The 26,319-nt window shown below is 50.2% G+C and overlaps 1 protein-coding gene across 2 annotated transcripts in view; it reads left to right on the top strand.

Moving 5' to 3' along the window:
• Window positions 1-26,319, top strand: part of LOC141049742 (alpha-2-macroglobulin-like protein 1) — a 215,348-nt gene that overhangs the window by 162,792 nt on the left and 26,237 nt on the right. For both annotated transcript variants that reach the window (XM_073546464.1, XM_073546465.1), the window contains exons 32-33: window positions 4,299-4,389; window positions 5,355-5,423. In XM_073546464.1, the coding sequence (XP_073402565.1) occupies window positions 4,299-4,389; window positions 5,355-5,423 (160 nt within the window). The remainder of the gene's footprint in view (window positions 1-4,298; window positions 4,390-5,354; window positions 5,424-26,319) is intronic.

Raw genomic sequence — 26,319 nt, 5'->3', positions numbered from 1 at the left:
TCCAAGGATTTTGTCCCACCTTCCTCTGATGACACATAGGGTGACAGAAAAATGGCTTGCTTTGGTCCACCTCTTCCTGGGACTTGACCTATTTCGCCTTTTGCATCAGCTGAATGTCCAACATCAACATATGCCACTTTCTAAAACTCCCTAACTGTGCTGCCTCCCCCCCCCATGGCCGGGGTCACCACCTAGCGCACGACACCGTGCGAGTGCCGTTGCCCTGGACAGGTGGGTAGGCCGACTCTTGGGCGCGGGCACTGGTACAGGGTCCTTCATAATGCAATCAAGTGTCTCTGACGGTGGTGGTGCACACCCGCCGTCAGACACACCGCCGTACTATGAGGGGCCCAGTGCCAGTACCGACGCCCACGAGTGGGCCCCCCTTGCTTGGGCAGGGCCCCAGCATTTGCAATCTTTACCTCTCCCTGCTCCTCCGCTGTGTAGTCTGGGCCGTCAAATCCATACTGTGCCTGACACCGTCTGAGCCTGCCTCCTGATGTATAGACATATATTTTGAATGTGTACGCTATCCATACATGTTATCCGGGGATACGGTACCCTTTCTAACCTTTGTGCAATCACGTGCAATCCATACTGGGCCTAACACCGTCTGAGCCTGCCTCCTGAGACATATATTTTGAATGTGTACGCTATCCATACATGTTATCCGGGGAAACGGTACCCTTTCTAACCTTTGTGCAATCACGTGCAATCCATACTGGGCCTAACACCGTCTGAGCCTGCCTCCTGAGACATATATTTTGAATGTGTACGCTATCCATACATGTTATCCGGGGAAACGGTACCCTTTCTAACCTTTGTGCAATCACGTGCAATCCATACTGGGCCTAACACCGTCTGAGCCTGCCTCCTGATGTATAGACATATATTTTGAATGTGTACGCTATCCATACATGTTATCTGGGGATACGGTACCCTTTCTCACCTTTGTGCAATCACGTGTAATCCATACTGGGCGTGAGAACGGCTGGCGAGCTGTTAAGCAAGCTACAGCACCTGTGGTTTGCACACGTAAGTTTTTCATTTTTTCAGGAATGACGGTTAGGCCTAATTCCGGAACTGCGGTTGACCTGCACTTACTGGGAAATCATTGTTCGCGGGTAATAATTGTAATCAGTGATCCCCATCACTAACGTTGTTCAGCGGGTTATCTGCACCTGTAAGCGACAAACACTGGCCTTTTCAGTGTAGCGCACATGCAGCCACGGACATGTAAGGGCATGACACACCAGTTATTGGCCAATCTCATGTGCCAGAGCCTCACGTGTCCCTCTAGTAAGCCGGACTCGGACCGCGGGGCATGACGGAGTCTCGTTCGTTAACGGAATTAAGCTTGCAATGTGTGCATCTGTTCTGTAGCTGGCATGGTTGAGGTTTCCCAGGTGGAGTCGAATTTAACCGTAGGCTCCACTCCTGGTGGTGCCCTTCTCGACATTCCTTTAAGGTTCAGCTTTGCAACCATACTGCCCACATAAAACAAACACTTTGCCTTCATGAACGCTGTTTGGAGGGTCATGACTCGTGGGAATAACGCCGCCCAATCAGTTAACCTGCTAGAGAGATCCTTCGTTGCTCCCAAGCATGACATCACACTCACTAGGAAGAAGGTAATGCCACTGTGGCGACCGTACTCCTGGGGGCGACACAAGTGCACTGATGCCCAGCCACTGCTCGATGAATCTGCTGGTACATTGACCCAGACCACTACATTCCCCTCGCACGCTACACGACCTGAATCTGACCCTGATGAAACTCAGGTTACCCTTCCCATATACAGTTCCATCTTACACGGTGACAAAGAGGAAGCTGCAGATGAAAGTGCAGGTTCGGCCCACCCGCCATCAGACACACCACCGTACTATCAGGGGCCCTGTGCCAGTGCCGTCGCCAACGAGTGGGCCCCCCCTGCTTGCTCAGGATCACAGCACTTGCAAAGTTGAAATACTGTGCAGTGAGATGGAAGATGGGGACAACGAGGAATCCAGACAAGTACAGGGATTCCCTAGCGAGGAGACTTATTTGATTGTTTTCAATGTTGGGACAGCAATTTTTGGGGAGCACTATACTCTGGAGAATGATAGATGGGGCCCACCATACACTGGAACATTCCAAAGGTGGACATCAGACACTGGAGCAGCATTTACAGGGCCCATTATACACTAGAGCATTAGAAATGGGGCCCATTATGTTTGGAGCATTATTTGGGCCCATAAGACAGTGGAGCTTCATCCATGGGGACCAACATATACTGTAGCATTATGTGGAGCTCATCATATACTGTTTCAAACATTATATGGGACCAATGATTCTGTATGGAGAAATAGATGGGCCTCGTCATGAGATGTAAAAAGTGAGGTATTTTTCATTGTACTATACCGCTATTTCTCTGCCGTATCGGAGCATGATGAGTTGTGGTATGTGTTAAAGGGGCGCTCTTTCGCCCAGGGCACATGAAAACCTGCAGCCAGCCCTCCCCCCCACAACTTTTAGCCAAATATCCCCCATTTTTCAGTGCGTAGCTTGTATTATGAAGTTAATTAAGGTTGACAAGCTTAAGTAAGAAGAATTGATGCTTTTGGCATTCAAATGGGCACTGTAGGTGTGTTTCCTGTCCTCCTCTCACTGCCGACTTTTATTCCCCATTGACTTACATTGGGTTTCGTGTTTCGGGACGACCCCGACTTTTCCCTATAATCGGACGATCTTGCTCGACCTTTCTTTTGGAAAAGTCGGGTTTCACGAAACGAAACGCGACCCTAAAAAACCAAAAGTCGCTCAACTCTAGTCATGACGTGCGCAACCCGTGGCGTTGGCTAGGCCCATGCAATGCATATTGTGACTTTACAACATGTATCATGATATCAGAGGCCTATGCAGTGCAGAAGGCCCCAGTAAAGTGTGAAGATACCTAAAGATGCAGTCATATGCCAGAGGAAACAATAAGCTGGACGGAAAACATAACCATATGGTGGAAAGTCATGGGACAGGTCAGCGGTGTGGTGTGAATTTTTTTTCCCCAAGCTGCATTTTGCATTTATTATGCTCTTGGGTATATCAGATGATATTATGGAACGTTCGATTGGATGCAAATTTAATTTCCTTGCCAAGTTAGAGCAGACTGTCTAATTGTAATTTAAGCAGATTTGCTCACACTATTAAATATATACCGGTAACTGCAATAATCTAAACTTTTGGGGGTATGGGTGCTCATCATGGAGATACAGCTACAGTATGGACAGATTTCTTTCTTTTAGAGCAGCACTCATTTACATTTTGACCCAACATTGGGGTTGTGTAAAATCTCCCAATTTATGCCCTATACGCAATACCCAGTGACGGAAATTTCCTCTCTCTGAGGTGGCTTGTTTTACAGATGTTCAACAGCTTGTTGATCAGTTACGGTCAAATTTAGGAATCAAGACTGATCACAAAAATAATGTGCCTCGGGTTCATTGGGCTTTTTTTCTGCACAAGACTTCAACTGTCCAGGCAATGTACCAAACTACAGCCCGGAGTTTAGTTGCATAATGTGTATGTGATCAGAGAAGGCTTCATAAGGTGCAATGATATTCCCCAAAAATGAGAGTGCCTTGAATCTATCAAATCGATAAGGTTTTAGCAGTCAGACCTCCACAATCATAGAAATATGTCATCACTTACTCAATATTGTGCCTCTTTCCCACAACTCATTTGTTATGTATAAGATGTTGAGGTGGATCTGCTTACGAAACTCTAAATATTCAGTCATTGAAGAATCTGTCAAGATATAGTCACATATAATGCACTAGTCAACTTTTTAGCAATGTTTGCGAGGCCTCGGAAATAAAGGGATTTCTCCCAATTTCATCTGCAAATCTTCTGGGCCCCACCAAACTTAAAAAAATCTGTAATAAACATGTCTAGGATATTTCATCATTGAGTGAAGTTGGAAATTGGTCATTATGAGGAGGGGCACAGATGTGGATAGGTGGAGATGGAGTTGGAAGTACCATGTCTAAAGTCTGAAATGAATTATTCTGTATGTCAATTCCCAATCCAAATCCAATTTACAGCTACAATGTGTCCTCCAAACTTACAGTGACTTCCCTTAATGCAAATTCTAATAATGTACAAATAGTTTAAGGCCATAACATTACTAAGACTTTATACTAGATTTCAAAAACAAAAATAACTAGTAACTAGCACTGTATATGCATTGAGATGACCTAAAGGGACCTGGCAAAGAAAATTTCACAATGGAGTGAAGCTTTGTGTTCAATATTTGCTTTTTCTAGATACACCGGATCACGTCAGAAATCGAACATGGCTCTAATTCAAGTGAAAATGTTCTCAGGCTTTTCTCCAGTAAAAAGCTCAATAGAACAGGTGAGCACCTTAGATCTTACATCTTAATTCATTGCATCTTCAGAAAATACAAAATAGACTTTTGGATTGCATTACTAGAAATGCTATTTCTGAATTAAAAGTGTCAATTTTATTGGTTATATCCTTAAAACCTTAGATGAGTTTAGGAGATAAAAAATAAAGTACCTTCATTCAGTTTTGTTCTTGAATATATGAGTCCATACAAGGATAGTGGTGCAAAAAATATTTTTACTGAGGCCTTATTGGCAGCATAACTCATGGATACTGCTCTAAAAATGGCACTTAAGTGTTGACAGAAAGCACATCTTTGGGGAAATTATATTGGAGGTGTTTCGTAGGGATGATCTGAGAAAACCTGAAGTGCCTCCTTTAGGGTGGTATTCCTGACGTTGGGGTCACAAGTAGGATCCAGAGTACAGAAGTACAAAGATCTCATTGGACATAAAGTGTATTTGAAGACCAACCTCTGCTCCAACTATGAGCTTAAAGGACCATATTATTTCTTCAGGAGCACACAGCTCCCCAGCATCCTGGATTCTATTTGTTGGGGGCAGTGCATTCTTGAAGATTGAAGGTTTGGATCAGCGGTATGGTTTCCCATACTATATCTAGAAGAGTTAGGTTTGCAGCTGTGGCATTAGAGGAGTGCAGACGCTTTAGAGCCACTCTTACAGGCTCATAAGCATACCTCTCTAATGGCAGTAGTATGACTTTTTTAGCTAAATCTGCTCTGATTACGCATGATGGAATCTAATCTTGTTTTTGTCACTCCTGGGCAAAGCTATTTTATGGCAGCGTTATTATCTAGTAGTAGCTTTTGGTCAAAATGAATAATCTAATTTAATACATTCAGGATATCCAGACTTAGCTACTGCAAGTGTTTGCTTTTTCAGAATTTCCTAATTTTACATACTTGTGGTTGTGAATACTAAATCAATGTTTTTATCTTTTTTGTGTATCCTTAGTTAAAAATATTTAGGATAATTCAGCGGGCAGAAGAAGAGATGGACATGTTGACTTTCTACCTGGATGAGGTCTGATCTACTTCTATTCTTATATTCAATTAGGGAATACTACTAGGACAACCTCTTCTTGATCTTAATGTTTGGCCCCGATAAAATAGTCTATACAAACCTCCCATGCCTGCGCCATTCCAGCAATGATGGCACTTGTGATCCTGGGGCTCTCATGCAGTTGCATGACATGTGGTGCTTCGCGCCCAATCTGTGCAGGCATCATTGGCCCATCTTCTGTCGAATTGAACATGAAGAGGAAGCCCAGGCTGCAGTTGCTCTCTAACTTCCTCTTCATGTTCAATTCAACAGAAGTCGAGGCCAGTGACGTCAGCGCTGATTTGGTGTCAGGCACCACGTGTCATGCACAAGAGCCCCAAGACCACGAGTGTCAACACAGCTTGAATGACGCTACCACTGGAGGAGATTATAATATTTTTTATTTTACACAGGAACATTTTTTCTTAACACATCCAATTGTGGAACTTATTTTTATTCCAATATCTATTAATTGAAATGTACTTTGTTAGTGGGAAAATCCCTTTCAGTAAAAATTATACATAAAGATTTCTAACCCAGGTCTGCCACTAGGAATTTCAGAGCCCCATACTGGCAAAATTTTTGGTGCCCCCTTGAGACTCCACCCAGGCTCCACCCCAGCCCTACCTCCATCCCTCAAATTGTCCACAGCCCCACCACCAGATCACACATATAGCCAGCAGCTTATGTTTTGGCCAAAAGATTTTTAAAGCCGCCACCACGAGAAGGTAGACTCTTTTGCCGAGCTCTACTCTATCTTATTAATCATTTGTTAAAATATCCAATACAATTTTTGTATATTTTTATTTATTTTTCAATTTTTAAAGTGATCAATAATATCACATACAAGGGACAAATACCACCGCACCATGACTAGACACTGTTACGCCATCCCTGCATACTCACCCAGCCTCCGCTCCCACGCCGTCTCAGCATAGTCACCCGGTCTCCGCTCCCACGCCACAGCCCCTCGCCGTCCGACAGTCACGGCGGTCCCTTCTGGCAGGCTTGCGGCTGACTGGGTCTCTGCATGCAATGCGCATGCGCTATAGGCCGCGGCCGCGCCTCCCTCCTGTTACTTGTGCTTCGGCAATGCCCTGACCCGGAAGCACCTACTGACCAATGGCTGACCAGACAGGGCCATATCAGGCCACTTTCCCCTGAGGGAGGCGCCTGATCATTGTGTTTCCTAGCACACTGGGTCCTGCTTCCTTGTGTGCTCCTGCTGTAGCCTCGCAGTCCTGCTATCCGTATTTCCTGCAGTAGCCTTGCAGTCCTGCTATCCGTGTTCCCTGCAGTATCCCCGCAGTCCGGTGTTCCTGCTCCATCCTGCTATCCACATTTCCATCCTTCGGTCCTACTCCAGTCTTGCCTCCGGTGTTTCTGTTGCAGCCTGCAATCCACACCCCAGTCCTTCCGTCCTACTCCAGTCCTGCCTCCGGTGTTCCTGTTGCAACCTACTATCCACACTCCAGTCCTTCCGTCCTACTCCAGTCCTGCCTCCGGTGTTCCTGTTGCAACCTGCTATCCACACTCCAGTCCTTCCGTCCTACTCCAGTCCTGCCTCCTGTGTTTCTGTTCCAGCCTGCTATCCACACTCCAGTCCTTCCGTCCTACTCCAGCCCTGCCTCTGGTGTTCCTGCTCCATCTTGCTATTCACACCCCAGTCCTTCCTTCCTACTCCAGTTCTGCCTCCGATGTTCCTGCTCCTTCCAGCTATTCACACTCTAATCTAACAGTTCTACTTCCGTCCTGTCTCCGGTGCTCCAGATCCAACCATCAATCCACGTTCCAGTACTACAGTCCTACTCCAGTCATGTCTCCAGTAATCCCGCACTCCTACTCCAGTCCGTCCTGAGCCGCCCCTCTTGGTATCGACTATCGTGGTACTCGAACCCCTGAGCCTGCTCCTAACGATCCCTGTATAGGGGTCGGTTCCACCTGGCAGCTCGCCCGGTGCCCCTCGGTACCACGGTCCAGAGGGTCCACTCCTGGAGATTTCAGCTCCTAACCAGCCGTGGTAACAGACACCATATTACCACCACATAATGACCTATAATAGCACAAACATGGAGCTAATACCACCACACCATGTCCAGACCACATATTACCACCATATGGTGGCCAAATGACAGCACATACAAGGAACAAATACCGCCACACCATGGCCAGACAACATATTACCACCACATGGTGACTGAATACTACAATGCTGATCATTAATTAAAAAAAAAACACAATACTAATATCACCATAAGTGCCATTATACCCAGGAGATTTGTACTTAGTATGCAGTGTCTGTGTACAAGTAACACTGATTACCAGTGACATTATACACAGGCACTCTGTATATAGTGTACAGGTAATACAGTGTTAGGGACGGCGGAACGCACTAAATATAAATAATAGGAAGTGCGTTCGCCGCCCGGGGTCCACCGTGCAGTAGGTGTAACAACCGCTGCTTAGTAATGGCAGACTCGCTATATGGCGGTATACTACGCTCGGGTTAAACGTCACCCGAGGTGCACAGAGCGGACTCTGTTAAACTCACAGAGGCGCTTTAGCACAAATAAAGCATAAACGCCGAGCCTGTTAGCTTCACAGGTCTCAGCTGGCGTGCACACACGGTATATGGTCACAGGATACGGCCCAAGGCAGAGGTTCGTGTCCGTCTTGACCTACCATGCGTGCGGCGTCGCTACCGCGGACACCAGTAAGTGCTGCTAACTGCAGCGCGGCGGTAACTACTGCCGTTGTACAACAGTGCCGTGAGGCATCACACCATCGGACGCTAGAGTAGAGGCGTGGTATGCACTGTGGCGTATGGCTTGCCACTGACTGGCGCTGACTATAACTCTAATTCCCTATCCACATGCGTAATATCAGAGGGAAGGGGTTTCATAATGAGTCAGTCACCAGAATCATACATCCGTCACCATTCACACATAGCAAGTATAGTCTATACTAGCGCATGACCGAGTGGCCATGCGGGCCTTTTATAGCCATGCACTTCCGGGACCTTCCAGACCTCTGAGATGGGCCAATCAGATCAGGACAAGGACCTGAGCACGTGACCCCCGATCTTGGGAGATTGTCTCGTGGGCATGCCCAGTAGCGCGGCGAGAGGACTTAGCCTCTGGAGTGGCTTCCTGCAAAGCAGGCTGCACTACCATTGCTGTCCAGAGGTGGCAGCAACATCCAGACCCAGAGAGCTGGTCTGAGCAGGGCGCCTGGATCGCCGAGATTTCTGTGAAGGCCCCTGAACGGTCGGAAAGGAATGGGAGACCGCTGGATGTATGGCTCTGGATTCCTGCTGTGCAGCTGCAGGAATCCGATGCCTAACATTGCCCCCCTCCTAGGGCCCCCCCTCTGAGCCTCGCTATGCTCAAAGGCCACAATCAGGAGCGGAGCGTGGATGTTCTCTACTGGCTCCCACGTCCGGGCCTCTGGACCATGACCCTTCCAGTCCACCAAATAAAACTTTTTGCCACGCACAATCCTGCGTCCCACAATGGCGTTAACCTCAAACTCGTCCGAAGACAAATCTGGTGACCCGGCAGATGACTCAGAGAACCGGGCCATGTGAACAGGTTTGAGAAGGGACACATGGAAAACGTCAGAAATGGCTAAATGTGGAGGAAGAGCCAGGCTATAGACCACCGAGCTGATTCACTCGAGAACCTTAAAAGGTCCGATGTATCGTGACGCGAACTTGGTGGACTCGGCCGGCAGCTTGATGTTTCGAGCAGAGAGCCACACCAAGTCACCGGGGGAAAAGGTTGGAGTGGGTCGCCGATGTGTGTCGGCGGATGCCCTCATTCTTTCTTTAGAGGCACGAATAGCATCCTGAGTGCGATCCCAAATGTCGCGAGCCTCCACTGCCCAGTCTGCCACCCTGGAGTCAGTGGAGGACAATGACATCGGGACAGGGACACGCGGATGTTGGCCGTAATTTAGAAGGAACGGCGTCTGACCAGTGGAATCAGCCACTGCATTATTCAGGGCAAATTCAGCCCATGGTAGCAAGGATGCCCAGTCATACTGCCTGGCAGAGACGAAATGCCGCAGGTACGTGACCAAGGTTTGGTTGGCTCTCTCAGCCAAGCCGTTCGTCTCGGGATGGTAAGCGGAGGACAGGTTTAGCTCAATGCTGAGTAGGATGCAGAGCTCCCTCCAAAACCGGGACGCAAACTGGGGACCTCAATCACTAACAATTTTGTCCGGCATGCCATGCAGACGGAATACATGTTTTATGAACAGTGTGGCAAGACCACGAGTGGTAGGCAACCGTGCGAGTGGCACCAGATGCACCATTTTAGAAAAATGGTCGGTGACCACCCAGGTGACCGTACTGCCACCAGACTTGGGCAGGCCAACCACAAAATCCATGACAACCATCTCCCAAGGTCTATCCACCACCGGCAGAGGGTGCAATAACCCAGCCGGCCTCTGTCTAGAGGACCTGTTCCGTGCACACAAGACGCATGCTTGTATGTATTCCTTAGTGTCTCGAGCCATGTGCGGCCACCAATACGACCTTGCCAGAAGTTCTGTGGTCCACTTATTGCAAAAGTGACCACCCACCCTGGACGCGTGTGCCCAGGCGAGAACCTCCGGCCGTAGCTGAGGAGGCACAAAGGTCTTGCCCGGTGGCACTGACTCGATAGCAATTGGAGCCACGGTCGTAAAGCTCTCGGAATGGAGAATTAGCCATGGCTCAGCCTCCCCTTCCTCCGCTGAGACCACCGAGCACGAGAGAGCATCCGCACGGACGTTCCTCTCTCCAGAGAGATAGTGCAAGGTGAATCGGAAGCTGGAGAAGAAGAGAGACCACCTAGCTTGACGAGAGTTCAAGCGCTGGGCAGTTTGTAAATAGACCAGATTTTTATGGCCCGTATACACCTGGAAGGGAAACCGGGCTCCCTCCAGGAGATGTCTCCACTTGGAAATGGCCAACTTCATTGCTAGCAGCTCCCTGTCCCCGATGGATTAATTCTTCTCCGCCGGTGAGAAGGTCTTAGAGAAGAAGAAGCAGGGATGCTTCCGACCTTGAACATCCTTCTGGAAAAGGACTGCTCCTGCACCGACAGAAGAGGCATCTACCTCCAGGATAAACGGTTTATCCACATCGGGACGGTGTAAGATGGGAGCGCCAGCAAAATGGGATTTTAGAGACGAGAAGGCCTTGGAGACCTGTTCAGACCAAGCGTTAGGATTAGCCCCTTTCTCTGTGAGAGCAACTAAAGGAGCTACCAGTGTGGAGAAGTGAGGTATGAACTGGCGGTAATAGTTGACGAACCCTAGGAAGCGCTGCACCGCTTTGAGTGAGTGTGATTCCTGCCAGTCCATTACCGCTTGCAGTTTGGCCGGATCCATAGCCAACCCCTGGGCCGAGATGATGTAGCCCAGGAACAGCAAGGACTCCTGCTCAAACTGGCACTTCTCCAGCTTGGCGAAAAGAGAGTTCGCCCGCAGACGGTCGAAGACCCAGCAGACGTCTCTCCGGTGGGAGGTCAAATCTGGCGAGAAGATGAGGATGTCATCCAGATAGACCACCACCGAGGTAGAGAGCATATCGCGGAAGACGTCGTTGACGAAATCCTGGAAGACAGCAGGCGCATTACAGAGGCCGAAGGGCATGATCAGATATTCGTAGTGGCCATCCCTGGTATTAAAGGCTGTCTTCCACTCGTCTCCTTCGCAAATGCGGATCTGGTTGTACGCCCCCCGTAGATCTAATTTCGTAAAGATCCGGCCCCTCGCAACCTGTCAAATAGCTCAGAGATCAACGGGAGAGGGTATTTGTTTTTAACTGTTATGGCGTTGAGACCTTTGTAGTCAATGCAGGGACGTAACTCTCCGCTCTTCTTCTGCACGAAGAAGAACCCTGCACCAGCCGGCGACAGACTTTCTGATAAAACCTCTAGCCAGGTTCTTCCGGATATATTGAGACATAGCCTCTGTCTCAGGGAGGGACAGCGGATACACACAGCCTCTAGGAGGTTCCGTGCCTGGCAGAAGATCTATCGGGCAATCGTAAGGACGGTGCGGCGGGAGCGTCTCCGCAGATTTTTTAGAGAAGACGTCCGCGTACTGGTGGTAAGGTTTAGGAAGCGCGGAGAGATCCGCGGGCACTTCAGTGGAAGCTATCTGAACACTGCCCCTCAGGCACCTTCCCTCACAGTCCTTGCTCCAACCCAGTGTATTCCCCGAAGCCCAATCAATATGAGGGGAGTGACAACGGAGCCAGGGAACTCCGAGAAGCACCTGGTCGATGCCATCTGGCAAAATGAACAAGGACAGAATCTCACAATGAGAGGATGTGATTGAGAGCCCGAGTGGGGCTGTCTGGTGGGTCACCTGAGATGTTAAAGGTGCACCATTAACCACCCTGATGGTCAGAGGTTGGGGCAGTAACATCAGTGGAATAGCGTGTTTCTGGGCGAAGGTCGAGGACATAAAGTTCCCCTCAGCCTCGGAATCCACGGTAACCGCTACCTCCCAGGTGGAGGCCCCGCTATCTAAGGTCCCTCGGAATACCGGTTTGGGAGAAAAGGGTTTCATATGTGTCTGACCACCACCTACGACCACTGGACGTGATCGTTTTTCTGACCACAGAGGACACGTGCTAGCCGAGTGACCAAACTGCCAGAACTGGTAACAACGTGCGGAGCTTCGCACAGGATGTGGCTTGGGGCCGGCGAGAGACACCTCCATAGGTTCGGAGGATGCAAGCTCCTGGGCGGAAGATCTTAGCGGCTCGGTGAAGGTGGGAGCCAAGTTAACCCTTTGTCTGGATTGCGCACGTTCCAGCCCACGTTCCGTAAACCGGAGATCAATGCGGGTGGAGATGGCAATCACTTCCTCTAGACTTGTGGGGACCTCTGTGGTTGCTAGAACATCTTTGACATGCTCTGCTAACCCTCTCCAAAACACAGGGATGAGTGCTTTATCGGGCCACTCTAGTTCAGAAGCCAATGTCCAGAATTGGACGGCATAATGGCTGATCGAGAGAGACCCCTGTGTTAGGGCCAATAATTGGAGAGAGGTGTCGTACGTGATCCGTGGTCCCAAAAATACCTGCTTCAGAGCCACGAGGAACTGAGCAGCCCCCTGAACCATGGGATCACCACGCTCCCACAATGGCGTAGCCCACTCTAATGCCCTGCCAGATAAAAGAGAAACAATAAACCCCACCTTAGCCCGCTCTGTAGGGAACTGTGCAGCCAGTAACTCAAGCTGGATAGAGCACTGACTCACGAATCCCCCACAGGTGGTGCTGTCACCCGAAAACTTGTCGGGGAGCGGGAGGCGAGATATTGTCGGTATAGGAGTGAGTGTGGGCACGCGTGAGACAGCCTCTGCGACTGCCTAAGCAGCGGCTACCATAGCATTCGCAGCTGAGGTGGAGCTCTCGATAGCCGCCAACCTGCTCTCCAGCTGCCGAATGTACTGCTGCAGCTGCTGCAGGTCCGCCATTACTAGCCAGACCCTGGCGCTAGTATAATGTTAGGGATGGCAGAATGCACTAAATATAAATAATAGGAAGTGCGTTCGCCGCCCGGGGTCCACCGTGCAGTAGGTGTAACAACCGCTGCTGAGTTATGGCGGACTCGCTTATATGGCGGTATACTGCGCTCGGGTTAAATGTCACCCGGGGTGCGCAGAGCGGACTCTGTTAAACTCACAGAGGCCCTAAAGCATAAACGCCGAGCCTGTTAGCTTCACAGGTCTCAGTTGGCGTGCAGACACGGTATATGGTCACAGGACACGGCCCAAACAGAGGTCGGTGTCCGTCTTGACCTACCATGCGTGCGGCGTCGCTACCGCGGACACCAGTAAGTGCTGCTAACTGCAGCGCGGCGGTAACTACTGCCGTTGTACAACAGTGCCGTGAGGCATCACACCATCGGACGCTAGAGTAGAGGCGTGGTATGCACTGTGGCGTATGGCTTGCCACTGACTGGCGCTGACTATAACTCTAATTCCCTATCCACATGCGTAATATCAGAGGGAAGGGGTTTCATAATGAGTCAGTCACCAGAATCATACATCCGTCACCATTCACACATAGCAAGTATAGTCTATACTAGCGCATGGCCGAGTGGCCATGCGGGCCTTTTATAGCCATGCACTTCCGGGACCTTCCAGACCTCTGAGATGGGCCAATCAGATCAGGACAAGGACCTGAGCACGTGACCCCCGATCTTGGGAGATTGTCTCGTGGGCATGCCCAGTAGCGCGGCGAGAGGACTTAGCCTCTGGAGTGGCTTCCTGCAAAGCAGGCTGCACTACCATTGCTGTCCAGAGGTGGCAGCAACATCCAGACCCAGAGAGCTGGTCTGAGCAGGGCGCCTGGATCGCCGAGATTTCTGTGAAGGCCCCTGAATGGTCGGAAAGGAATGGGAGACCGCTGGATGTATGGCTCTGGATTCCTGCTGTGCAGCTGCAGGAATCTGATGCCTAACATTGCCCCCCTCCTAGGGCCCCCCCTCTGAGCCTCGCTACGCTCAAAGGCCACAATCAGGAGCGGAGCGTGGATGTTCTCTACTGGCTCCCACGTCCGGGCCTCTGGACCATGACCCTTCCAGTCCACCAAATAAAACTTTTTGCCACGCACAATCCTGCGTCCCACAATGGCGTTAACCTCAAACTCGTCCGAAGACAAATCTGGTGACCCGGCAGATGACTCAGAGAACCGGGCCATGTGAACAGGTTTGAGAAGGGACACATGGAAAACGTCAGAAATGGCTAAATGTGGAGGAAGAGCCAGGCTATACACCACCGAGCTGATTCACTCGAGAACCTTAAAAGGTCCGATGTATCGTGACGCGAACTTGGTGGACTCGGCCGGCAGCTTGATGTTTCGAGCAGAGAGCCACACCAAGTCACCAGGGGAAAAGGTTGGAGTGGGTCGCCGATGTGTGTCGGCGGATGCCCTCATTCTTTCTTTAGAGGCACGAATAGCATCCTGAGTGCGATCCCAAATGTCGCGAGCCTCCACTGCCCAGTCTGCCACCCTGGAGTCAGTGGAGGACAATGGCATCGGGACAGGGACACGCGGATGTTGGCCGTAATTTAGAAGGAACGGCGTCTGACCAGTGGAATCAGCCACTGCATTATTCAGGGCAAATTCAGCCCATGGTAGCAAGGATGCCCAGTCATACTGCCTGGCAGAGACGAAATGCCGCAGGTACGTGACCAAGGTTTGGTTGGCTCTCTCAGCCAAGCCGTTCGTCTCGGGATGGTAAGCGGAGGACAGGTTTAGCTCAATGCTGAGTAGGATGCAGAGCTCCCTCCAAAACCGGGACGCAAACTGGGGACCTCGATCACTAACAATTTTGTCTGGCATGCCATGCAGACGGAATACATGTTTTATGAACAGTGTGGCAAGACCACGAGTGGTAGGCAACCGTGCGAGTGGCACCAGATGCACCATTTTAGAAAAATGGTCGGTGACCACCCAGGTGACCGTACTGCCACCAGACTTGGGCAGGCCAACCACAAAATCCATGACAACCATCTCCCAAGGTCTATCCGCCACCGGCAGAGGGTGCAATAACCCAGCCGGCCTCTGTCTAGAGGACCTGTTCCGTGCACACAAGACGCATGCTTGTATGTATTCCTTAGTGTCTCGAGCCATGTGCGGCCACCAATACGACCTTGCCAGAAGTTCTGTGGTCCACTTATTGCCAAAGTGACCACCCACCCTGGACGCGTGTGCCCAGGCGAGAACCTCCGGCCGTAGCTGAGGAGGCACAAAGGTCTTGCCCGGTGGCACTGACTCGATAGCAATTGGAGCCACGGTCGTAAAGCTCTCGGAATGGAGAATTAGCCATGGCTCAGCCTCCCCTTCCTCCGCTGAGACCACCGAGCGCGAGAGAGCATCCGCACGGACGTTCCTCTCTCCAGAGAGATAGTGCAAGGTGAATCGGAAGCTGGAGAAGAAGAGAGACCACCTAGCTTGACGAGAGTTCAAGCGCTGGGCAGTTTGTAAATAGACCAGATTTTTATGGCCCGTATACACCTGGAAGGGAAACCGGGCTCCCTCCAGGAGATGTCTCCACTTGGAAATGGCCAACTTCATTGCTAGCAGCTCCCTGTCCCCGATGGATTAATTCTTCTCCGCCGGTGAGAAGGTCTTAGAGAAGAAGAAGCAGGGATGCTTCCGACTTTGAACATCCTTCTGGAAAAGGACTGCTCCTGCACCGACAGAAGAGGCATCTACCTCCAGGATAAACGGTTTATCCACATCGGGACGGTGTAAGATGGGAGCGCCAGCAAAATGGGATTTTAGAGACGAGAAGGCCTTGGAGACCTGTTCAGACCAAGCGTTAGGATTAGCCCCTTTCTCTGTGAGAGCAACTAAAGGAGCTACCAGTGTGGAGAAGTGAGGTATGAACTGGCGGTAATAGTTGACGAACCCTAGGAAGCGCTGCACCACTTTGAGTGAATGTGATTCCTGCCAGTCCATTACCGCTTGCAGTTTGGCCGGATCCATAGCCAACCCCTGGGCCGAGATGATGTAGCCCAGGAACAGCAAGGACTCCTGCTCAAACTGGCACTTCTCCAGCTTGGCGAAAAGAGAGTTCGCCCGCAGACGGTCGAAGACCCAGCAGACGTCTCTCCGGTGGGAGGTCAAATCTGGCGAGAAGATGAGGATGTCATCCAGATAGACCACCACCGAGGTAGAGAGCATATCGCGGAAGACGTCGTTGACGAAATCCTGGAAGACAGCAGGCGCATTACAGAGGCCGAAGGGCATGATCAGATATTCGTAGTGGCCATCCCTGGTATTAAAGGCTGTCTTCCACTCGTCTCCTTCGCAAATGCGGATCTGGTTGTACGCCCCCCGTAGATCTAATTTCGTAAAGATCCGGGCCCTCGCAACCTGTCAAATAGCTCAGAGATCAACGGGAGAGGGTATTTGTTTTTAATTGTTATGACGTTGAGACCTCTGTAGTCAATGCAGGGACGTAACTCTCCGCTCTTCTTCTGCACGAAGAAGAACCCTGCACCAGCCGGCGACAGACTTTCTGATAAAACCTCTAGCCAGGTTCTTCCGGATATATTGAGACATAGCCTCTGTCTCAGGGAGGGACAGCGGATACACACAGCCTCTAGGAGGTTCCGTGCCTGGCAGAAGATCTATCGGGCAATCGTAAGGACGGTGCGGCGGGAGCGTCTCCGCAGATTTTTTAGAGAAGACGTCCGCGTACTGGTGGTAAGGTTTAGGAAGCGCGGAGAGATCCGCGGGCACTTCAGTGGAAGCTATCTGAACACTGCCCCTCAGGCACCTTCCCTCACAGTCCTTGCTCCAACCCAGTGTATTCCCCGAAGCCCAATCAATATGAGGGGAGTGACAACGGAGCCAGGGAACTCCGAGAAGCACCTGGTCGATGCCATCTGGCAAAATGAACAAGGACAGAATCTCACGATGAGAGGATGTGATTGAGAGCCCGAGTGGGGCTGTCTGGTGGGTCACCTGAGATGTTAAAGGTGCACCATTAACCACCCTGATGGTCAGAGGTTGGGGCAGTAACACCAGTGGAATAGCGTGTTTCTGGGCGAAGGTCGAGGACATAAAGTTCCCCTCAGCCTCGGTATCCACGGTAACCGCTACCTCCCAGGTGGAGGCCCCGCTATCTAAGGTCCCTCGGAATACCGGTTTGGGAGAAAAGGGTTTCATATGTGTCTGACCACCACCTACGACCACTGGACGTGATCGTTTTTCTGACCACAGAGGACACGTGCTAGCCGAGTGACCAAACTGCCGGCACTGGTAACAACGTGCGGAGCTTCGCACCGGATGTGGCTTGGGGCCGGCGAGAGACACCTCCATAGGTTCGGAGGATGCAAGCTCCTGGGCGGAAGATCTTAGCGGCTCGGTGAAGGTGGGAGCCAAGTTAACCCTTTGTCTGGATTGCGCACGTTCCAGCCCGCGTTCCGTAAACCGGAGATCAATGCGGGTGGAGATGGCAATCACTTCCTCTAGACTTGTGGGGACCTCTGTGGTTGCTAGAACATCTTTGACATGCTCTGCTAACCCTCTCCAAAACACAGGGATGAGTGCTTTATCGGGCCACTCTAGTTCAGAAGCCAATGTCCAGAATTGGACGGCATAATGGCTGATCGAGAGAGACCCCTGTGTTAGGGCCAATAATTGGAGAGAGGTGTCGTACGTGATCCGTGGTCCCAAAAATACCTGCTTCAGAGCCACGAGGAACTGAGCAGCCCCCTGAACCATGGGATCACCACGCTCCCACAATGGCGTAGCCCACTCTAATGCCCTGCCAGATAAAAGAGAAACAATAAACCCCACCTTAGCCCGCTCTGTAGGGAACTGTGCAGCCAGTAACTCAAGCTGGATAGAGCACTGACTCACGAATCCCCCACAGGTGGTGCTGTCACCCGAAAACTTGTCGGGGAGCGGGAGGCGAGATATTGTCGGTATAGGAGTGAGTGTGGGCACGCGTGAGACAGCCTCTGCGACTGCCTAAGCAGCGGCTACCATAGCATTCGCAGCTGAGGTGGAGCTCTCGATAGCCGCCAACCTGCTCTCCAGCTGCCGAATGTACTGCTGCAGCTGCTGCAGGTCCGCCATTACTAGCCAGACCCTGGCGCTAGTATAATGTTAGGGATGGCAGAACGCACTAAATATAAATAATAGGAAGTGCGTTCGCCGCCCGGGGTCCACCGTGCAGTAGGTGTAACAACCGCTGCTGAGTTATGGCGGACTCGCTTATATGGCGGTATACTGCGCTCGGGTTAAATGTCACCCGGGGTGCGCAGAGCGGACTCTGTTAAACTCACAGAGGCCCTAAAGCATAAACGCCGAGCCTGTTAGCTTCACAGGTCTCAGTTGGCGTGCAGACACGGTATATGGTCACAGGACACGGCCCAAGACAGAGGTCGGTGTCCGTCTTGACCTACCGTGCGTGCGGCGTCGCAACCGCAGACGCCGGTAAGTGCTGCTAACTGCAGAGCGGCGGTAACTACTGCCGCTATACGATAGTGCCATGAGGCGTGACACCTTCGGACGCTAGTGCAGAGGTGTGGTATGCACTGTGGCCTATAGCTTGCCACTGACTGGCGCTGACTATCTCTCTAGTTCCTTATCCACATGTGTAATATCAGAGGGAAGGGGCTTCAAATGAGTCTGTCACCAGAATCATACATCCATCACCATTCACACATAGCAAGTATAGCCTATACTAGCGCATGAGCGAGCGGCCATGTGGGCCTTTTATAGCCATGCGCTTCCGGGACCTTCCAGACCTCTGAGATGGGCCAATCGGATCATGACAAGGACCTGAGCATGTGACCCCACTGATCTCCACTGGGAGATCGTCTCATGGGCATTATCAGTAGCGCGGCGAGAGGACTTAGCCTCTGGAGTGGTTTCCTGCAAAGCAGGTTGTGCTACCATTGCTGGTCCAGAGGTGGCAGCAACATCCAGACCCAGAGAGCTGGTCTGAGCAGGGTGCCTGGATCGCCGAGATTGCTGTGCAGGTCCCTGAGCGGTCGGAAAGGAATGGGAGACCGCTGGATGTATGGCTCTGAATTCCTGCTGTGCAGCTGCACGAAACTGACGCCTAACATGACAGAAAAAATACTGTCTGCAAAAACCCTAAAAAATCCAACACGTCTGATAAGCAAAAATACTGAGGCCACACGACCTCTCCCCCACTAGATCAGCATTCTGGTGTGAACAGAAAGCAAAAGATACTGATATAACAGGGGATTAGCAATACTGAACAGAGTGACATATGGAGCAGAGTCCAGCACCGATCCCAGCAGGGAAAAATGCTGAACCCATGCAGAAAGCAGAGAAAGGCAAAAACTGGATCAAATGCAAAAAGATTCCAGCAAACAAATAACTTATCTGAACGATGCAGGGGACAAGCAGACTTCAAAATACACAAGAAGAGAACCAAATCACCAGCAACAACTGAGGGAAGCTTGCTCACTTAAAACTTCCCAGGCTGTAACACCTGACCTCCACTTATCCTCTTCAGGTGATTGACTTCTGTTAACCTGACCAGCTTCAATACCCACTGCAACCACCAGAGGGAGCCCAAACTCAGAAGTCATGTCAATAGTGTTCACAACAGTACCCCCCCTTGAGGATGGGTCACCAAACCCTCATCCAAGCCACCAGGCCAATCAGGATGGGCTCAGTGAAAGGAGTGAACCAATCTCTCGGCATGAATGTCAGAAGCAGACACCCAAGAATTATCCTCTTGACCATAACCTTTCCACTTGACCAAGTACTGGAGTCTCCGTCTAGCCAAACGAGAATCCAATACCTTCTCTACCTCATACTCCAGATTACCCTTAACCAATACAGGATCGGGGGGAGCAGCCATGGTAACTACCGGCTCCACAAACCTTTTCAACAAAGATTTATGAAAAACGTTGTGAATCTTAAATGTTCCTGGAAGAGCCAAACGGAAAGAAACGGGATTAAGGATTTCCAAAATCTTATAAGGTCCAATGAACCTTGGCTTGAATTTTGGAGATGCAACTTTCATAGGAATATTTTTTGAGGACAACCAAACCTCAAAAAAGGAAATGTAACATCAACTGTTCTTCACTGTCTTATTAAGGGAATAGAAAAATCCAGGATATCTATAAACAGAAAGATAGTGAGGAAACACTTAGCTAACCTAAATGAATTCAAGTCTCCAGGTCCAGATGAATTACACCCCAGAGTACTGAAGGAGATAGCAGAAGAAATTTTTGAACCCCTCTCCATAATCTTTGACAATTCTTGGAGACCAGGAGAAGTCCCAGAAGACTGGAGAAGAGCAAATGTTATTGCTATCTTCAAAAAGGGGAAGAAGGTGGACCCAGGCAACTATAGGCCGGTGAGTCTGACTTCTATACCAGGAAAGATCTTTGAACAAATTATTAAACAACATGTATGTCAGTACCTGGATAAGAATGAAGTGATTAAACAGAGTCAACATGGGTTTGTAACTAATACGTCATGTCAGACTAACTTAATTTCCTTCTATGACAGAATCACTGATTGGGTGGATCAGGGAAATGCTGTAGATATAGTATATCTTGACTTCAGCAAAGCATTTGTCAAAATATCTCACGCAATCCTTATTGAAAGAATGACTAGGTATGGAATGGACAAGGCAACTGTTAGGTGGATTCATAACTGGCTTAGTGATCGGACCCAAAGAGTGGTCGTAAATGGCTGCACAGCCAGTTGGAAGAATGTCTCAAGTGGGATACTACAGGGCTCTGTCCTGGGCCCTGTATTGTTCAACATCTTTATCAATGATTTAGATGAAGGAATTGAGGGTAAACTGATTAAATTTGCTGATGACACAAAGCTAGGAGGGATAGCTAATACTAAAGAAGAGAGAGACGATTCAAAAAGATATAAATAAACTGGAGCAGTGGGCAGCAACTAACAGAATGCATTTTTCCCTGTTAAAAACCAAAGTACTACATCTGGGCAATAAAAATGAAAAAAGCATATACAGAATGGGAGGAATAGGGCTAAGCAACAGCACATGTAAAAAAGACTTGGGTATACGAATAGATCACAGACTGAATATGAGTCAACAGTGTGATGCAGCAGCAAAAAAGGCAAATGCAATTCTAGGATGTATTAACAGAAGCATACAGTCTAGATCACGTGAAGTCATTATTGCCCTTTACTCCTCTTTGGTCAGACCTCATCTGGAATACTGTGTCCAGTTTTGGGCGCCACATTTTAAAAAAGACATCAACAAACTGGAGTTTGTTCAGAAAAGAGCGACCAGAATGGTGACCGGTCTGCAAACCCTGTCTTATGAGGAAAGGTTGCATGATTTGGGAATGTTTAGCTTGCAAAAGAGAAGACTGAGAGGAGACTTAATAGCTGTCTACAAATATCTCAAGGGCTGTCACATTGTAGAAGGATCATCTTTATTCTCATTTGCACAAGGAAAGACTAGAAGCAATGTGATGAAACTGAATGGGAGGAGACACAGATTAGATATTAGAAAAAACTTTTTGACAGTTACAGTGATCAATGAGTGGAACAGGCTGCCACGAGAAGTGGTGAGTTCTCCTTCAATGGAAGTCTTCAAACAGAGGCTGGACAGACATCTGTCTGGGATGATTTAGCGAATCCTGCTGTCAGGATCCTGTCAGCGTTGGCAACTGCCACGGCTGAGCAGGGTGACTTACCCACACTGCGGGAGAGCACAGGGCCCAATACGGTAGTGAAGGTTTCAGCTGACAGGACCTGAGCCACGGAAAATAGTAAGGAGTATCAGGACCTACGATCATGTGACTGAAGGGGGCGGGGCTTAGTGTCCTACTACTGCAGATGATGTGATGTACTTACTGCAGGAATAATGTAATAGAGGAGAGGAAAACGCAGGTCAGACAAGCAGATGTCATACACGAGAGGGCGGTGTGGTACAAGAGGGACGAGCAGAGAATAGTCAAATCACAAGCAGAGAGTCATACACGAGAGGGCGGTGCAGTACAAGAGGGACAGGCAGAACTCGTAACAGGGACAGAACCAGATCAAAACCAAACAAGCAACAAGTTATCAAGCACAAGGCACACGTACACAAGAGGTCAACTAACTCAGCCGAGGGCAGGAGTATAACTGACACTGGACCTAGGTCCAGTGAGCATTAAATAGCCGCCCTCCGCCAGAGAGAGGCAGAAACAATTAACCCCTTGTCTGACCAGGACGGACCAAAGCGAAACCTCATCCAGGATCATGACAGTACCCTTCTCTCTCAATGGGGGGCCACTGGACCCCCAGGTCTTTCAGGATACTTGGCGTGAAAGGCCCGGACCAACCGATCCGCATGAACCGATCGAGCAGGAACCCACGACCGTTCTTCCGGACCGTAGCCTTTCCAATGTACCAGATATTGAAGAGCACGACGGACCAACCTAGAGTCGACAATTCGTTCCACCTCGTACTCAGACTGTCCATCTACCAAAACCGGTGGCGGGGAAGCTGATGATCCCTCCCCACCAGACCTCACAGGTTTCAAAAGGGCCCTATGGAAAACATTTGGGATCTGCAGAGATGGCAGGAGACGCAACCGAAAAGCCACCGGGTTAACTGCTTCGGTAATTTCATAGGGACCTATAAACTTAGGTCCAAGCTTCGCAGAGGGGACCTTGAGCCTTATATTCTTGGTAGACAACCATACCTTATCCCCAATATGAAACACCGGTCCCACGGATCATTTTTTGTCTGCAAAAAATTTAAATTTTTCTTGGGCCTTCGTAATGTTACTCTGGACCTCCCGCCATACCTCCCCCAACCGCTGGATGGTCTCATCCGCCCCAGGACACCCAGAGTTCAAACGAGAAAATTCTCCAAAATGAGGATGAAACCCATAGTTGCAGAAAAAGGGAGATGTACCCGTAGACTGGTTAGTGCGGTTATTAAACGCAAACTCGGCCAACGGTAACACAGAACACCAATCATCCTGTCGGGCTGAAGTCAAGCAACGCAGAATTTGCTCCAGAGACTGATTGGTCCACTCGGTCTGCCCATTAGTCTCTGGATGATAAGCGGATGAAAAGGACAGACCAATACCCAACCTCTTACAAAAAGCCCTCCAAAATCTGGAAACAAATTGTACTCCTCTATCACAGTGGTCCCCAACCTTTTTTGCACCAGGGACCGGTTTCAAGCAAGACCATTCTTCCATGGCCCGGCAGGGCGGGGATGGAGGTGTGGCAGGGGCGGGGCTTTGGTCATAAGGGGGCGGGGCTATGGACACGGTTGTAGTGTAGCAGTGCATACTTATAATTAAATAACATTTATAATGTGACTCAACTCACCATAGGTTTTGAATAAGTGCTCCATCACCCCCTTCTCCCCATCATTGCCTTCACCCCATCACTCCCTTCTCCCCATCATTGCCTTCACCCCATCACTCCCCTCTCCCCATCATTGCCTTCACCCCATCACTCCCTTCTCCCCATCATTGCCTTCACCCCATCACTGCCGTCTCTCCATCATTGCCTTCACCCCATCACTCCCCTCTCCCCATCATTGCCTTCACCCCATCACTCCCTTCTCCCCATCATTGCCTTCACCCCATCACTGCCATCTCTCCATCATTGCCTTCACCCCATCACTGCCTTCTCTCCATCACTGCCTTCACCCCATCACTGCTGTCTCCCCATCATTGCCTTCACCCCATCACTGCCTTCTCTCCATCACTGCCTTTACCCCATCACTGCTGTCTCCCCATCATTGCCTTCACCCCATCACTCCCTTCTCCCCATCATTGCCTTCACCCCATCACTCCCCTCTCCCCATCATTGCCTTCACCCCATCACTCCCTTCTCCCCATCATTGCCTTCACCCCATCACTCCCCTCTCCCCATCATTGCCTTCACCCCATCACTCCCTTCTCCCCATCATTGCCTTCACCCCATCACTCCCCTCTCCCCATCATTGCCTTCACCCCATCACTCCCTTCTCCCCATCATTGCCTTCACCCTATCACTCCCCTCTCCCCATCATTGCCTTCACCCCATCACTCCCTTCTCCCCATCATTGCCTTCACCCCATCACTGCCATCTCTCCATCATTGCCTTCACCCCATCACTGCCGTCTCTCCATCACTCCCCTCATGGCCTTCTCCTCATGTCCCCATCTCCTCCAGGGCCAGGCTACACACACACACACATACACGTACACACACAGACATACACACACACACACACACACACACACACACACACACACACCACCTCTCTCCTCTCACCTGTCGCAGCATCGCCCGCGCTTCCTCGCTCTGACACAGCAGCGGCGCGCTCCTCTCTGTGTCAGTCAGACAGGAAGCGCGGGCGGCGGGCAGGAAGCTGGACGGGTCCTTGCAGCTCCGCTCCTGCTATTCCCTCTTGCAGGCAGCGGAGCTGCTTGGATCGCTCCCTGGCCGCCGCTAAGAACTGATGCGCGCCGCCCCAGCCCCCGCTACGCCTCTGACCGCCCCTGGCTCCCCTTGTGTCCGCGGACCGGCAAGGGCACTGCAGCGGCCCGGTGCTGGGCCGCGGGCCGGCGGTTGGGGACCCCTGCTCTATCAGACACCACATTCAAGGGTACCCCATGCAACCGCACCACATGCTCAGCAAACAATCTGGACAATGTTTCCGCATGAGGTAGAGGTGCCAAGGGTACAAAATGTTCCTGCTTACTAAACCTGTCCACCACAACCCAAACGACGGTATTACCCTTGGAGGGGGAAAGGTTGGTGATGAAATCCATTGGCAAATGAGTCCATGGTCTCTCAGGAATTGGCAGTGGTACCAATTCCCCGGCCAGCCGGTTATGGGGGGTTTTTGCACGGGCACAAACCTCACAAGCAGACACATATTCCCCATCATCAGAGACTAAAGAAGACCACCAGAATATTCTAGCAATGGCCTTTCGGGTAGCCGAGATCCCTGGATGTCCACCCAGAACTGAGTAATGGAACTCCCGGAGGACCTTGAAACGAAACTGAGCTGGCACGAAAAGTTTATCCACCGGCTTAGCCGGAGGTGCAAGAGACTGGGCTTCCTGAATCTCCCGTTCCAACATATTAGAAACACCTGCCACCACCACCCCAGGCTGAAGAATGGAGGATGGAGGTCAGGGAGGGACACCGGATCTAGACTGCGTGACAAGGCATCAGCTCTGACATTTTTGGATCCTGGCCGAAAAGTGATCGAGAAGTTGAATTGGGAAAAAAAAAGTGACCATCTAGCCTGTCTGGGAGTCAACCTTTTAGCTGACTCAATGTAAGCTTGGTTTTTGTGGTCCGTAATAACGGTTATAGGATGGACAGCCCCCTCGAAAAAATGCCTCCATTCTTCAAAGGCCAACTTTACGGCCAGAAGTTCTCGATTCCCAACATCATAGTTTCTCTCCGCAGGGGAAAATTTCTTTGAGAAAAAGGCGCAGGGTCTCAAATTGGTCAAAGTGGCGGGTCCCTGGGACAATACCGCCCCCACCCCCACCTCTGAGGCGTCTACCTCAACATTAAATGGTTCAGACGGGTCCGGTTGAATAAGAACCGGAGCAAACATGAAACATTTTTTCAAAAACTGAAACGCCGCTATCGCTGCGGCTGACCAGTTCGTGATATCGGCCCCCTTTTGAGTCATGTCTGTGAGGGGTTTAACCACCTGTGAGAACCCCCTTATAAACTTGCGATAATAATTGGCGAATCCTAGGAAACGCTGCAGAGCCTTCAAATCACAAGGTTGAACCCACTCGACAATGGCCTGCACCTTATTAGGATCCATGCGATACCCTTCAGCCGACACAATGAACCCCAGAAAAGACAGTTCTTGAACAAAAAATAAACATTTCTCTAGTTTAGCAAATAGACAGTTCTCCCGAAGCCTTTGGAGAACTGCCTGAACATGACCAATGTGAGCCTGTTTATCAGGAGAGTAGATCAATGTGTCATCCAAATACACCACCATAAAACGTCCAATCAGATCAGAGAACACGTGATTTATGAAATTTTGGAAGACCGCTGAAGCATTGGTCAGACTGAAAGGCATGACCAAATTTTCAAACAACCCTTCCGTAGTGAGAAAAGCGGTTTTCCACTCATCTCCTTCCCGGACTCGGATAAGGTTATGCGCTCCCCTTAGATCTAATTTCGAAAACCACTTAGCTCCGGACAACTGGTTGTGTAAATCAGGAATAAGTGGAAGGTGTTACGTATTTCTCACAGTTATCTTATTTAACTCACGAAAATCGAGGCAAGGGCGTAAACCACCATCTTTTATCTTTACGAAAAAGAACCCCGCCGCCACGGGAGAAACAGAAGGACGAATGTGTCCCTTAAGGAGACTCTCGGAAATGTATTCCTTCATCGCAGCCCGTTCT

Source organism: Dendrobates tinctorius, unplaced genomic scaffold, assembly GCF_039654945.1.
Source record: "Dendrobates tinctorius isolate UK_male_01 unplaced genomic scaffold, ASM3965494v1 ptg000147l, whole genome shotgun sequence".
NCBI classification, from domain to species: domain Eukaryota; kingdom Metazoa; phylum Chordata; class Amphibia; order Anura; family Dendrobatidae; genus Dendrobates; species Dendrobates tinctorius.
Note: the sequence above shows the minus strand (reverse complement) of the source record. Positions and strands in the feature narration are given on the sequence as shown.